The 15,308-nt window shown below is 41.3% G+C and overlaps 3 protein-coding genes across 3 annotated transcripts; 1 reads left to right on the top strand and 2 right to left on the bottom strand.

The window, feature by feature from the left end:
- Positions 1-232: 232 nt before the first annotated feature.
- On the bottom strand, positions 233-3,804 carry LOC129592717 (uncharacterized oxidoreductase YjmC-like). The gene is made up of 9 exons (XM_055488820.1): positions 3,409-3,804; positions 3,080-3,187; positions 2,832-2,912; positions 2,184-2,299; positions 1,906-2,004; positions 1,624-1,744; positions 1,199-1,332; positions 830-925; positions 233-710 (listed from the first exon to the last, which is right to left on the bottom strand). Exons 1-9 carry the CDS (start codon positions 3,704-3,706, stop codon positions 549-551), a joined length of 1,215 nt encoding a protein of 404 aa, XP_055344795.1. The 5' UTR covers positions 3,707-3,804; the 3' UTR covers positions 233-548.
- A 364-nt stretch (positions 3,805-4,168) lies between these two features.
- Positions 4,169-5,733, bottom strand: LOC129596015 (translation initiation factor IF-2-like). The gene is made up of 2 exons (XM_055493171.1): positions 5,319-5,733; positions 4,169-5,078 (listed from the first exon to the last, which is right to left on the bottom strand). Exons 1-2 carry the CDS (start codon positions 5,666-5,668, stop codon positions 4,397-4,399), a joined length of 1,032 nt encoding a protein of 343 aa, XP_055349146.1. The 5' UTR covers positions 5,669-5,733; the 3' UTR covers positions 4,169-4,396.
- Positions 5,734-7,277: 1,544 nt separating this feature from the next.
- Positions 7,278-13,485, top strand: LOC129591925 (uncharacterized). Its single transcript, XM_055487809.1, has 14 exons — positions 7,278-7,644; positions 7,862-8,038; positions 8,306-8,581; positions 8,853-8,949; positions 9,094-9,191; positions 9,384-9,516; positions 9,884-10,011; positions 10,121-10,177; positions 10,307-10,591; positions 10,752-10,823; positions 10,924-11,184; positions 11,253-11,547; positions 11,706-12,109; positions 12,412-13,485. The coding sequence occupies exons 1-14, from the start codon at positions 7,498-7,500 to the stop codon at positions 13,330-13,332; spliced, it is 3,351 nt and encodes a 1,116-aa protein (XP_055343784.1). The 5' UTR covers positions 7,278-7,497; the 3' UTR covers positions 13,333-13,485.
- Positions 13,486-15,308: the final 1,823 nt, after the last annotated feature.

Genomic DNA, 15,308 nt, shown 5'->3' with positions numbered 1-15,308 from the left:
ACATAATGACAACAACACGTTGACTGTTGGTGTGCTTGCAAGTCATGCTATGTAATTAATCCCGAAAAAATACCAAAATCTGGGTATCCCGCGAAAAATTAACACAACTCGCAAGTAAATGCAGTCACATTTTAAACGACGCCTGAGTATTGCAATGTCCAATTTATTCTTAGTAATATTGTAATTGTACTTTAGTTTACCAAACTATAATATTCGACGCCAAAGTCAGCAGCAAAGGAAACATTATGGTTGTATTACAAATGAATTGTACTCAAAATGAGCGCTAGAAAATCGCGGCTTAAAATTGCAAACGCGAATCAACTGGAGCAATTTCGTCAGGCATTTTGGCTCCCACAACCAGTATCACAAATTGACAATATAATGATATCCGTGTCCAGACAACAGCGTCGGACGACGGAGAAAAAAGTAAATTAGTTAAATAAATATTCGACACATCAAATGTCTGATATTACATGAAGTTTCTCATGGTCAGTTTCACAAAACGAATGATCTGGCAGCAAAATTCATCCAGTAGGGCGATGTCTGAGCTATTCCTTAGTTTTCATAGGCGCCACGCCGAGCTGACGAGCCAGTTCTTCCGCATGCCGGATCTGGTTGACATGATAAGGAATTCCGCCCAAAGAATCGCATTTCCGAAGGTGAGCCCTTTCGGGATCGCCGGCCACTTGCACGGGCCGCGACGGATCCGACTACAATAATTTAATTAAATAAATGTATAAAGCGTTATATTTTGGAACAAACAATTGGAATTTTATTACTGTACCATACAAAGAAAACCGATTTTTAAATGTTCAGTACAGTTTCTTACCGGTTCCAAATGGCGCAAAATGTTCACAAACGCTTGCAATCGCTCTTTAAATCCATCCGCAAATCGTCCCGGGTCGATAGCCACAAATCCTTGACCCTATTCAAGAAAAGGAACATGCTGCTGTAATTTACGATAACGACGTCCACTATCCAGGAACCTTATTCAAAACATCAAATAAAGATTGTTTGCAAGAGTATTTTTATTCGAAATCTCATAATCAGAAACAAATGCTTTTTTTTGAAACAAATGAAACAACCTCATAATCGGAAACAAATCAGAAACAAATGTTTCAGAAACAAAGGGACATTTTCTCAAATTTAGGGCTGTCAAATAGTAAAACAGCGAGCCTGGTATTTAGAACGAATTTACCAGATTAGCCGCTCCAACGGGATGCGTCCACGATCGAATATTCGGTCCAAAGGCGGCATCCGACAATATTCCACATAGGATTTCTACCATTACATTCAGACCGTATCCTTTGTATCCGCCTGTATTTTCCGCTCCTAAAACCAAAAACAATGGACTATTAATCGCACAAATACAAAGGACAAAAAAATTGCGACGGAAAAACGTTAAATAGCATTTATTCCATATCAATTTCCATATCAATTCAAACACATGGTTAACAGTGTCTGCCTGTAAACTAATGCAAATAGAATAAACGGATATGATAAACCAAAACTGTACTCGCGTAGCTATTAAAAATGCGCTTCCATCGATAACGAAGGAAAACAACAACAAAAACATGAGGAGTATTCTAACTATGATAGGATTAACAATCAAAGCAATTTTACCGCCTAGAGGCAACAATCCTCCGCCGTGGAAGATCTTCTCCGGATCCGTGGATTCGTGGCCATCCTTATCTAACCCCCATGAACTAGGAACCGGCTGCTCTTTGCGCATAGCAATTTCCACCTTCCAATCAGTATAGCTCATGTTACACGCCAGCAAATCGCGAAAATACAGTAACTACTGACAAAAAAAACAAAATGCAATAGAACTCATGAGTATTTGTACTAACAAGTGCTGTAAGAAATTAAGAATATAGTAATTATTATGTTCTATTCATCACGCACCTTACCGATGGCAACGGTGGTAGTCGCCATATCCAGCACGAAATCGTCACCATTAACACCCGGTGCGGCAAAACATATCGGATTCGTACCCAAGGTTTTCTAAAGAAATCAACACACGGTCCACACTGCCCAAAATATTTCGGGGAGGAAAATTATGTGCTACATAGGTAACACGAAGGCGTGAATTATATATGTAGTAGTATAAAACAAGGCTATGGATAAAGTAATTGTTATGACGTCCCAGTCTGTAGGCATCATCAACGAGCTGTATGACTAACGTAAACACCGCCAGTTGGAACGCAGAATGGACTTGTATTGGTGAAAGACATCCCGATCATTCCTTCTTTACAGGCCTGAAGACCATAATAACCCGCGATACCGTAATGATTGGATGCTGCCAACAGTAAATGGAACACAAAATTAGCTGACTTTAAAACATAAGCAAAAAATTTATTATTTATCAGTAGAGAAAGTAGCAATTTTTCTGCCGTGTCACGGCTACTTTTTTTGTATTACCCAGTGGGAATTAACTATCTCCGATTACTCGATGTTTAATTCGCACAACCATAATTGTTCACGAAATTATAAGTTTTAGGAAATTAAATGTTGAAAGTCTCTAAACTTTCTGTCAAGACCTTGAACACAGTCCGAACAAAAGTCAAACCGGGTTACACGAGCAAGTTTGCATTAGATAAAACTAAGAAAAATATTTCTCAAACATAAAATTTCACTTTCTCATGTAATATAAGTCCATATCCAGATAGCTATCACCGTGGTTATCGTGAGAAAAAAATAAAATATTAGAAATTCTATGCAGTAAATGAAACTACCGTCGCAGTAAGAGAAAAAACAAATATGTTGTAACTCATTTTGCTTCAATATGCAATGAAATTAAGAGGACGATCCCAAAATAATCATTTTCCTACCGTTGGCAGCCACCCAGCCGACACCCGATTCCTTGGCTTTCCGAATCGCCACAGCCATGGCAAATCGCCCAACGACTGGACCTGCAGCGGGAAAAACACTAATGAAAATTTAAAAAAATCAACGTACAAATCATCGAAAAACATGTGAAGAACGCCGCTACAATTCTAATCTAGCGAAGGTATTATACAAGATGAAATAAATGAATACAGTATTGTCAGAAAAATTAAACTAGAAAATGAGACAGTACCGAGCAAGTTCTGTCCGTCAATCAGAGCGGTGGACGCGGATTCCTTAACAATCACAGGCACTCCATCGCCATTGCATGTCTTCGACTGGATATCGCGCACATACATGTCTATCAACAGCAACAACACCATTTTGACTTTTGAGCTTTATAAAATATTGAACTGGTTAAAGAATTCTCCTTATTGTTTACCCTATGCATGCAAAATATTTCAATATTTTACAGCATGTCAATATTTATTTCTTATATCGCGCAAATTCAAAAATAATCATCAAACATTAGAACTTCATTTGCGAAAATGCAAGCTACGGTACTGCAGCTTATAACGTTACCTAACCGATTGAGTCCATGGGAGAAATGCCCGCGATGATCACCCATCACCAACACGTCCGCCAGCTGGCGCGCATGCTCAGGATGGGTTCCCACTTTCTCCATGCATCGCTGGATGAAGGAGGTCGCTTCAGCCGAAGGTACAACAATCGGTGTGGCAGCAGAAGGGGAGACGTCGGTCTGGTTGATCGTGGCCATGTTTCTGGCTGCAATTGCACGCTCCAAGTGGCAGGTTATTCTGCAACTTGACTTTCGAGTGGAAAATATCAGGTAAGGCAACCAGTATACGGGCGTCTTCATGGTGGAAAGCGTGCACTACACTAATCGTGATTTGAAAATGCCCACGAAAACCATAACGATTTTATCATAGAACGAAGAGATAAGGACAATTGGCTGATAAAATCATAAAAAGGCAACAAGACTCACTGTCGGTCAAAGTTTGGAGTCGACAGCAGCGTGGCGAGTATAAGTTGGTGCTTCCCTTTCGGCCAGCACTAACAGAGTTAGCACCCCAAAATAGGTTGCTCACTTCGTTACGCCACGGATCAGCTGTTCGCGATTTCAACAGGTTTTTCCGAAATGAAATAACTTTTTTGGTGTAAGAAACATTGTTAGGTTTCGTAAGAAAAGTAACCGTTAAAGAGGCGTTGAATCTGTAGCTCTTATGGTAATAGCCTCTTGGCTCTTGCAGACTTACAATAATACTGTATAATATATTCTGGTTTAATACTGTCATCACGTTAATACGTTTTTTGGTTTGTATATAACGCACTTTAATTTCGGGAATGTCACAGTGAGCAGTTCAACTTGGAAACGGACTAGTTAAAACAATAAAAAAATCATAGTATAAATGTCTAAAAATCATAGAGAATACCAAAACGGTATGTTACTGCCCCGTGCCCAGTAACCGGGTCAAGCCGGAAATTCGTAATACTTTTGCGACACAGCTAAATCTGGAGACTTAAGGGAGGACTGCTTTGTCGCCAAATACTACTGAGCCGGTTGGCCTTCTGGAGCGGCCGCGGGTGCTCCCATCTCGGTGGTAGTTTCCGCTGCAGGTTGTGGTGGTTGTCCTTCCGCTCCGGGTTGCGGCTGCTGACTTTCTGCTCCAGGCTGTGGTTGCTGTCCTTCAATTCCGGGTTGCGGCTGTCCAGCTCCAGGTTGTCCTTGTTGACCTTCCGATCCGGGTTGAGGCTGTTGTCCTTCCGCTCCAGGTTGTGCTTGTTGACCTTCAGTTCCAGGTTGCGGTTGCTGGCCCTCCGTGCCGGCTGGTGACTGTCCTTGTTGACCTTCCATACCGGGTTGCGCTGGTGCGGCCCCGCTGGATGTCTCCATTGATCCTGCCGACTGCTCACTGGTTGGGATCATTTCCGTGGTGGTGCCTTGGTCTTCTCCTCCATTACTAGGCTGATCGCGAATCATCTGGGTGGTCGGGGCCAGTGTGATTAAGACTGGCTGGACGGGACGGAAAACCGGGATGTTCGGTTTGAGGAGAGGTCCCGCAGGACGGACTGGCTTGGCGGGGACGACGGAGGGTTTGGCGCGAGACGGCTGCGCCACGATTTGGCCGCTTTGACTGCTTTGCGGTGGGACATAATCGGCAGGAGGCGTGTCGAACAAATCCTGGTTGGTGTATAGACGGGAATTAGCGAAGTTCTCAAACTCTTGTGACCTGTAGTAAAAGTATGTCGTTGATGCATATTCTGATTATACATAAGTACAGTACATTTACTTGTTATAGTTCTATAGTTCGTACATTTGCAGTTTTAACTTGCAAGTGTTTTCGGTTTAGTGACAATTCTTTGTTTACTATCGCATTTTTAATTTTTATACGTAATTATATTAAGCAACCCAATAGTTATTCAGTGATAAAATATTAGTATCAATAATTACATCTTGTTTCCGATCTTACCGTGGGCAGTCGACATTAAAGAAATAATCGCACACCAAGGTGATCTGGTTGAAAACCGTTGTGTTCACACAGAGGTAACTGGTGCGATTTCCGTTGATATCACATCGATGGAACACCTGACACTGGGCCTCGACATCGGCAAAGAATCCCGGTTGTGTCTTTTTGGTGCAGTCAAAGCTGGTCAGCGGTACGGCGTTGTAAGTGGGATACTGGTTGGCGAAATCCCGATTGGCCAATATAGTTTGCACTTCCTCCGCCGTTAAAGCCGGCTTCAGTAAATCCCACACGTAGGTTTGTTGCTGGCATACGGCGCAGCCCAGGACAGCTAATATAACACCAATGACTTTCATTTTCGGCGGAAATTTATATTACTGAGCCCCGGTACGTGCAGTAAAAATTATTCCGAAATTGATGTGATTGGAGACTGGTGATATACTTGTGATCGGCGCGTTGGTTTATATATGCGAGTACATTTGCCATTTCGTATGTGCTTCACTTCCGCTTTTCTGGTGTTTCGGCTAAAGAGTGTTGAGAGCGATGTAACTCATTCAAAATATCCAACTGGCAATGTCAAGGTGTTATTACGAAGATGACAGGTGTTATATCATTGCGTGCGTTATTTTCTTCTGTACATTCGCGCCGAGATGCAGACCCAGCGATGATAGTTAGTGCCTGTGGGCGCTGGATGCGACAGACATTTGGTATGCAAGTTAGATAACAGAAATCACCGACTAATAATTCTGGTGGTAATGCAGAGCAGCACCGCTCTTCAACGCTAATTATGCCCAACCACTGTAGTGACAGAATGATGAGTGCTACAAACAGCTGTATTCTGCATGTAGATGTGCTGTAGTAAACAATAACATGCTTGCTTCACTTGATTAATTAACTCACTTCTACGTTAATAATAATTATTGTGTTGTAGCAACTAGTAAGTACCTTAATTCCAGAATTTAAAGCAACAAAGTACTGTAAATATATATCAATCGGGATTTTGTAAAGTCTTTACGTCTACATTTGTGTAAAAGTATCGTCAGCTAAAGCATTTCCTACGGGAGTAAGACATCGCTAATTATCTTACTGTCTTTATCATTGATAAAACTAAAGCTTGACCAGCAAACTGAACAAAATCTCGCAGCAAAATAAAATAAGAAAACCTACTTGATATACTTAGAGATTTATTACTGATTTATGTTACCAAATTCAGTAAAATTCGTACTTACGTGCTGCCAGTGAAACTTGCTGTATAATCAACAATTATAATTAATATTTTATGATTATGACACACAAAACCCAACCTGAAATTTTTGCCACACAATTTTTTGTGCTGACATTGTCGAGGTGTACAAGGAGGCATCTTGTAAATTCCTTTTGCACACATTCCTGTTTACCAAGATACAGAGTATGAGCACTGGACAGGGGACAGACTGTGTGCTTGAAATTTTTCTCGTTTGATGTATTTGGCTCTAAACTTCTACTTATTTTGTGTCAGTATCCCCAGATTTGCAACTTTGCTTTGTGTGTTGTATTTCATTGTACAATAAATAATGTGACCGCATCAATCACCACATTCTATATTTCTGACAGAGCCTTTAAACTGAGCATGTGTTGCGTTCACTTTTGCAAGATGGGTAATGGATTGTTTATACATCGTACAGTAATTAATTCTGTTGTACACAAACCGTGACAAATGCACAGTGTGTATTGCTCACTGTGCACGCGCAGGCTGTAATCCGCATTGTGTAAAGAAAGGCCAAAGGTCACGGGCAGTGGTACACATTCAACACAGTAGCTGCTGTACAAGTCTGTTTAGTGTTTATCGTGATCAGCGCTTGAATGCTGATCCCGCGCGGCTCGCATAAACCAAGAGTAGCCACCAAACTACAAGTTTATAGAGATGTTTATCGCGCTGCTCGTGATCCAGTATTGTACGGCTACCAGCGTCATTTCTTAACTGGAACGATTACAAACGTTTTGCACGAAGTTTCAACTGTAGAATGCGTTTCAGTACGTTTGTAGTTCAAGGCATGAAGTACATTTTATTACACTCCAAACAGAAGCTTCACGCGATTTGTTTTCATAATGTTATTAGTCAGTCAGTGGTAGCTATCATTCTACAACAATTTTTACAATTGTAATTTTGTCGTTTGTGCATTCAGCACAATCATAAAACCTGAAAATGATACAACGGTGTTTAGGTAAACCTTATTTAATTTTATGCATTATTATTGTTTGGACTTTTGTAAATTTATCGGATGTGGTCGCGAGCAGCGCTCGACCGTGCTGGTGTCAAGATGAGACAAACAACGAGGAGCCGCTTTTTCAGGTACAATAATTAGCCATCAATATCAATTCCATAATGGCGCGTGGCGCCTACTGATACGGGAGCATTTTTTTGATAAGTAACCATATTAGTGCTGTACTATGTTTCGGTGCCTGTTTCCTGCATTTGTCGGTGTACAGCTGTATTCCGTACGCAATTTTCCTTCAGCTTCTTGTGCTTGTATGTTGCCAGTTTCATTTATTACGGTTTTTTCCTCTAGATTGTTGGCATAACGCCCAATCGGACGATGGCACTGCAGAATGTCGAATTATTTACAAATATTTTGAAATCCCCGATTGTTGGCAACAAGAAGATCGCCATTGTTGGAATCGTGGGAAAATATCGCGGAGGGAAATCTACGCTGTTAAATATTGTGCATCGCTATCTGCTGTGTTTGGTAGGTTCCACAGGAGCGCGAAAATGCCGGTATTAACAATTAATATGCTAATAAACTACCAGTAACTATTACTTCCGTAGGGTATGATAACTGTTGTTGAATTGTGTAAAAGACTGTAATAATAGGGTGTAATACTGTTTAATACCAAAACAATCTTGGATTTCAGTGACGTGATAAATTTGTTATAGTAACCTACAAACGAATTTCTGAATTTGGGATAATTTAAACATTTCCAATAACCATATACAAGCGATAATTTTTATACAGCCAAAAAATGTCAGCAACCAGGACATGTCAATGGACAGTTGGTTATATGAACGTGAGGATTTCCCATCGTGCCGCAACGTTTTTGGCACGGCATCGACGAGTAAAGGCTTCACGAAAGGCCTTTGGATTACTCGGCAGCCCGTCATACTTCCGGATGAGAATGGCGACGATGTTGCCGTATTCCTCATTGACACCCAGGGCATGATGGATAACATCAATAACCAGGCGGCTGAATCACCTTTGTTTTATCTGACCAGCATGCTTTCCTCCACCCTGGTATGTGCTGTAATTCATGGGAATCCTAGCGGAAACTTTGTTCGATTGCCACATCAGTTCGAACAATTTATGGTCACTTTGTTTCTTCAAATGAACTGCTTACGGAGTACGATATCGTATTTTCGATGCAAATACAGAGTAGTATAAGCTATCGGGTCAATTATTTTCTTGTAACTATATTACAAAATGTAAAGCTTAACGAACTGCACATTTATTTGAGGCTCGTCAGTGATCTTACAGTTAATTGTAAAGTGCATGTTTTCTTTTCCAGATCATCAACACAATGGGCGTTCTGGATCGGCAGTTAACGGATCTCGTGGGCAGTTTGACCTTACAAGTGACTAGTGCTATGGCCAAAGAAAATTTTGGTATAAGCGCATATATGTACTTAATTGGTAGTTTCCAAAGCGCTGACGAAATTAATGTATTTTGCATAAGCCATCGCTAAAAACAGAAATTTTATGAATTTTTATTTGTGACAATGATTACATGTCAGAGTTGGGATTTTGCAGCGGGTGCCGGAAAAATGTTACAGCAGTTGGTATTCCTTGTGCGTGATTGGGATCTGGAGCACGAATACGGATGGCATGGCGGCAAAGCATATCTACAGGTACAGGAAGTACCGCAAACGTTGACTAGTATAACATTACAAAACAATAACTGTATAAAATATGTACAGAAATTTTAGAGGGTTTTAGTGCAGAAATATGTTAAAATGGACTGTTTTAAATCGAAGGGAGAGGTTGGTGGTTAAAGAGTATAACATCAGATGTTGACATAGCATTGTTTGGTTAATGTATAGGAGTATTTTGAAATGGATCAAGAGCGATCAGCCAGCGTATCCCAAGAACTGGAGGCCGGCTACAACAATGTATCTTGCTTTTTGATGCCCAAAATTGCAGCCAGTACCAAGAACTTGAAAATCCTCCCTTCCAGTAAGCTGTTCGTTGAATACCGTAATCACAAGTATGAGACTATAAAGTGCCGCAGTTTAAAACGCAAAAAAATGTTGCAATGTGTGCTTTCAAGAAATAACGTTTCTTCATACGGATTTTTGAGTTTTTTGTTGTTAAATTGTTACAGCCATTGAACGATATATGGAAGCGCCGCTTCACTACGTTATCGACGAAATTTTACTGTCACGCAGTTCTGCTATTTTGATTTACGTACGAGTATAAGTATTCTCGCTGTACATTTATAATATACAGTATACTGTACCTAGCGAGTAAATTACAGATGGAACATATACAATACATTTAATTTTTGCAAGACTTACTAAATGCACATCATTGTGTTTGATAGTTTTAGCCGATGACTTTGGACCAGAATGTGAGTCTTTCTTGGACAATTTGTTCAAAGCACCCCATATACAACCTAAAAAAGTTTTTGGAAAGGCCGTCAAGGGTACACAATTCGTTCAACATGTGGAGGTACGTTTCGGATAAATGTATTTTCATATTCTGCTATGCATTTTACATTGCTACTACAGTACATCAGCTATTCTTAATCAGCGAACTGGAAACTGTTTCTTCTTTCCAGCTATATTCCAACATGTTTAAAAATGGCACTCTTCAATCTGTCGGCGATGTTTATTCTGTACGTAATCTGTTCGCACCATTACTATCAAAAGCCACCCAAATACTGCGGTTAATATCCGCAGTAATGTTTCCTCTGCTGAACGTCATTCAGTTTAATATTAATGTTTACGTTCGTGGCTTCGTTTAGCTCCAGTTGGATCTCATGGTGCGTGAGAGCATTGCGGCAATCGTCAACAAATACCGGGACGATATGAACGCCTTCCTCACGGATTTGGAGGAAGTGACCGATGAAGACTTGATGAACATCCACCAGTACCATTATGCACAGGGGCTAGTCGCTCTCCGCAACACGACTATACTGACGCGAAAGCAGGCGATTCTGGAGAAAGGTCTGGGCATTTACAATAAAACCACGAAGGCATTGCATGCAGAATATTCACGACAACAGCAAGAGAAACGAACCATACTCATGGTAAGACCACTCCATCCATCTACAGAGTACGTACGCACTGTACATAGCAGCATCATATAATTTGTTTTTTTTTACAATTTTACCGCAATTTTACAAGCTGGGTACCGGCTCTCAAGAATTTAAGATTTATTTAACAAGCTTAATATGGCCCACCTGGCAGGAGCGTTTGCGAGGGATAGCGCGGGCTTCAGTTGAACTGGCAAAGCAGCAGTATCGTGCTCGCATGGAAGAGGTACGGAAGATCATCCTCGATGACCGGAGTATCTGTACTTTGAATCGAGTGTCACTTCGAGTTACAATATCATGCGCAATCACTGTTGCTTGATTCTTAGGATATAGCTAAGAATTTCTACAATATTCCCGAACTGATGGAGCAGCACACCAAATGGAAAAATGCCATGAAAGAAATGTACTTGACCAACAACACCGAAATCAAGCGAAAGTCAGAGATCCACAACGAGGCAGTGTTTTTGTTCAATACGGAAACAGATCTGCTGGCTGATGATTTCGTGCGCACGATTGTCCGCGAAGAAGAAGAACTGAATAGCGCCATTATTGATGCAGAACATGAATATGTTAAAATTATGGATGAGGTACTTGTAAACCATTGCAGCAATCGAAGATGTAAGTACTTTCTGAGCCAATTTACGTGTAATAACAGAGTCTTGTGGAGTTGCCGTTACCCGAGTACGTACTGCAAGAAAAGAGCAGCAAAGCCTCGCGATCGGTGCGCAATCGGTTCCTCCAAACTCGTGTCTTAAAGTCCAAACCGGCAACTATTCCATATCACGACGAGATGTTGGACGTTCTTTTACAAAACGAATCGCGGAAGTATTTTGATGATAATTACAATAAAACGGAGTCTCTACGTGCCAGTATACCTGAGCTTACCGAAACTTTGGAACGCTTTGGCACCGCTTTACTAACAACTGGAATCCATGCCATGACCTTTTCAGGTATGTGCTAAACTCTGCTTTTGGCATGTGAACTCCAATATAATTCAAAAGTTTACAAAAAATGTGAATTTTATAGCGTACGGTGCACATTCTTATGTAATAATAAGTTGAGAAATAAAACAAATGATAAAAAAGGAAATATTATGTTTGTATAATAGGTGACCCTGTATTTACAACCGCCAGTGGTGTTATCAGCTCTCTCGCCCAGATTATTCGCATGATTGTGTTGTTAAGCAATGCGGATCGTCCCGATCCCAAGTTCCAACGGATGATACAGGAGTTTACCGTGTTGAACGATCGGTTATCCTTGGTTGAGGCCAGAATGGTGCAGTACCATACGATCTCACCCATCAAGGAGGAATACCGGGGACATCTGCAGGCCATGAGCAATATCAAGAACAAAGTGGATGCCATGATGCGTAATTCTAACAACGCCACACGCGATGAATTCCTCCGCGTCTGTGAACAGTACGCACCGGACAGTATTCTCACGTGGATGCGTGATCGAGTGTCGGGACAGTATCATAACATCCTGGGAGATTTCCTCTTTGATATCGTTCAGGTTTGATGTTCTTTTGCTTCTTCGTTGCTGATCAATCAATAAAAAATACATGTTTGATATTATATGTAATTTTCAAAAAAGGTCATTTCCAAGGGAATCAAATATTTCGGTTATTATACTGATGTTTTGTTGCACTTTCGCTGCTGAACCAACCAACAGAAAATTCTTAACGAATGAAACCATGATTTTTATAAAGGACATTTCCAATATTTCGGAAGGAAAAGTAACTGTACAGATGTTCTGTCTTTGCTCTTTCTTTACGGAATCGCAACCATGGTTTTTATAAAGGTAATTTTTAACAGGGAATCGGATACAATCGTACAGCATACGGATTATGGATGCAGAGTATCATGGCATTAGACACCCAGACCGTAATGTATCGTCTAATGTACATGCAGCTCAGCGGGAAATTCGACAACAGCACAATCGCTTTTCAAACTGAATACATGAAAACCCAAGTGCGCAGTATTTACGAAGCGCTAAAAGCCACCGATGCGCATTTAAAAGCGGCATACCCATCACAACAACTGCAGCATGATATCAAATCCCAGTTGCTAACGGCCAAATCACAGGGCCTGGGTACCAACAGCGCGGCCAAGAAGCTACAGGAGTATTTAACCACGAAATATCCCTGGGTCCACTGGATGGTGGCGCTGCATGTACAAACCTGCTACTACGATTTCTACCGCGCTGTTGCCATCAAGAACCCCCTTGACGCCATGAGCGGCGTCAAATCCGGAATGCTCTTCGTCCCGTCGGTCGGTGACTGGAACGCCCTAGTGGCCTGGAAGAGCGAACAGGATCTGCGGGCTACGCCCAACCGGGAACGGGAGATGTTCAGTCTACAGCGGGAAATTCATACCTATGCGCAGCAGGACCGCTGGGAGCCGACCGTTGTCCGGGGGATTCGGAATGCCGGGAAATTCCTGGAAGGGGTCCTGAAGGCGCATCTGGATATTGCGCGGATGAGCTGGAGTGGCGTGGCGGTGGTGAAGAAGGAGTGCGAGTTGGTGGTGGAGGCGCCGGTGAATGATCGACGCTTCTTTGCCAGTTTTACCGAGGGCTATGAGTGCACGTTCGCCAAGATGCCGTTTGTCTGTGGATGGATTGTGATGTCGGGGGAAGCGCATATTATTGTGTTTCCGGAAGCGGATCCGAATTCGGATGCGTATCTTAATGAGGAGACGAGTGTTATTATTCATCCTGCAGTAAATGTTAATTAATCGCTAAGTTCTTATTGTTAGCTTTGGTTGCCGTGAAGAGTTTTTGTCGTGATGCATATATATAGCAAAGATATGTTAAAGGGAGGGCTGTCCACAGACAGGTAAATTATGAGATAAGCAGAATTTTGTAAATAAAGTCAGACATTTTGGTACTTACATGACGGTTCCAGCGTCAGCGGAAGCGACAAATTATAAGTAATACATACAAGGTGCATAACAACAAAAAGTATAAGATTCAGTGAATTGATCCCGCATCACACATTCGTTGATGTTTAGCACACTACGACGATGGTACTTAATAAACATAAACTGTACATCTTCTTACGATTAAATATTAAGTATTCAATAGCTACAGTAGTGGTGCCATATAGTGATGCGCATTTCACGCTTTGAATTAAGGAAAATAACAAATTTTTCAAGTGAGAATTAATAATTAAATCTTGAAAAATTGAGTTGAGAATATCCATTAGAAAAGCGTCTTGAATGACGTGCTCCGCTTTGCGCCATAATTGAGTTTTTGACAGTTATTTCCGGTCTTTTGGGTATACTATCGTATGGGCGTTTGACGTTCACTTAGCACGTCTACTGTACTTTTATGAATGGTACGTATGGAAAAACTGTTCGCAGTTCTCTAATGAAACCGGTTCCAAATCCTAGCCGTATGTATGTGATTCCATTTGCAAATAATTCGTCCTCATCTATCTGTGCAAAGGCTTTCGGCACTGGGTTTGCAAAACTTCATGTCAGATGTAATCATTTTGACTACCTCTTTATGACAGTCAGGCGACCCATCATCAGAACAATTTTACACCCACGAAAATCCGTGTGCTGAAAAACAGTAATTTGCGGTGAGAATTACGCAAACCTTACCGGCGCAACAATTAAATGACGGTCAAATGTTGGACTCTTTACGCACGCACGTCTATGATACTTGGTTCTTGAGCGGATATGTCAATGTTTGACATTGAACTTCCATGAAATTTAAAGAGACCTCAAAAGAACTCACGTCGCAAGCCTATTCTCTTTGTGTAGATTAATACTTGGGGCCAAAATATAACTCCACTATAAAATGACGAGAAAATCAGCAATGAGGAGCGCAATTAACTTTGTAAACACTAAAGACATAAAACAGGAATTATTATATTTATAATACCTCCTTCGTTGCATCTGCATCTCAGCATGAAGGGATTCTGGTTATCAGCTCTATTAGCAGCGAGTATGACCTTGTACGACAAATGTCACACACTGCCAGTGACAAGCGCGAGCGATACACAGACAGCACCATACGGGGCAGATTACGGGATAAAGCTACCGCAACTACCACTTATTTTTCGTCGAAGCCGGTCATCGCGTGCAGTAGAACCGGCGTCGGATCACGGATGCTCCGGCAGCAACTGCGTCAGTTTGTGTGAAGATGACAGTGACGGTGCTACTTGTACAGAGTACTGTCAAGGAAACGGGCGTTTCACCAACGGGATCTGCGTCGGAACACCGGTGAAATGCTTTTGTCATGGTTTCCTGGTAACGATTTAGGGAACACCCCTAACCTTTCGTTTGTGAACTGCTTTTGCGCAACCAGTATTTCTAGCATGCCATATGTTTACTAGCTGGTTCTAGTATGCCAGTTTTATACTTTTATAATTTGAACACTGCCCTCATTTCGGGTTCTTTCAGACAAATAGCTGGTTCTATTATAATCGTTGTAACTGAAATTAACTGCTTCGACGTTATCTCTGTCTGCGGACACTGACTTTCAACCATATCAACGATTTCGCACACACTAAATTACTTGTTCAGTCTTTTATTTCGTTGCTGTATAAATGGCTACTTCTACCAAGTGTATGTACAGAGTACATTGGGCACGATGCAGCTGCATGTACACGAAAATTACTGCGTTCATTTTCTTCAGTTATGCGTGGTTCGACGAACAGACAGTTTTAAAGCAGTGAAAGTACTGATACACATATTCTCTACAT

This window comes from Paramacrobiotus metropolitanus, unplaced genomic scaffold (assembly GCF_019649055.1).
Source record: "Paramacrobiotus metropolitanus isolate TYO unplaced genomic scaffold, Prichtersi_v1.0 Parri_scaffold0000003, whole genome shotgun sequence".
NCBI classification, from domain to species: domain Eukaryota; kingdom Metazoa; phylum Tardigrada; class Eutardigrada; order Parachela; family Macrobiotidae; genus Paramacrobiotus; species Paramacrobiotus metropolitanus.
Note: the sequence above shows the minus strand (reverse complement) of the source record. Positions and strands in the feature narration are given on the sequence as shown.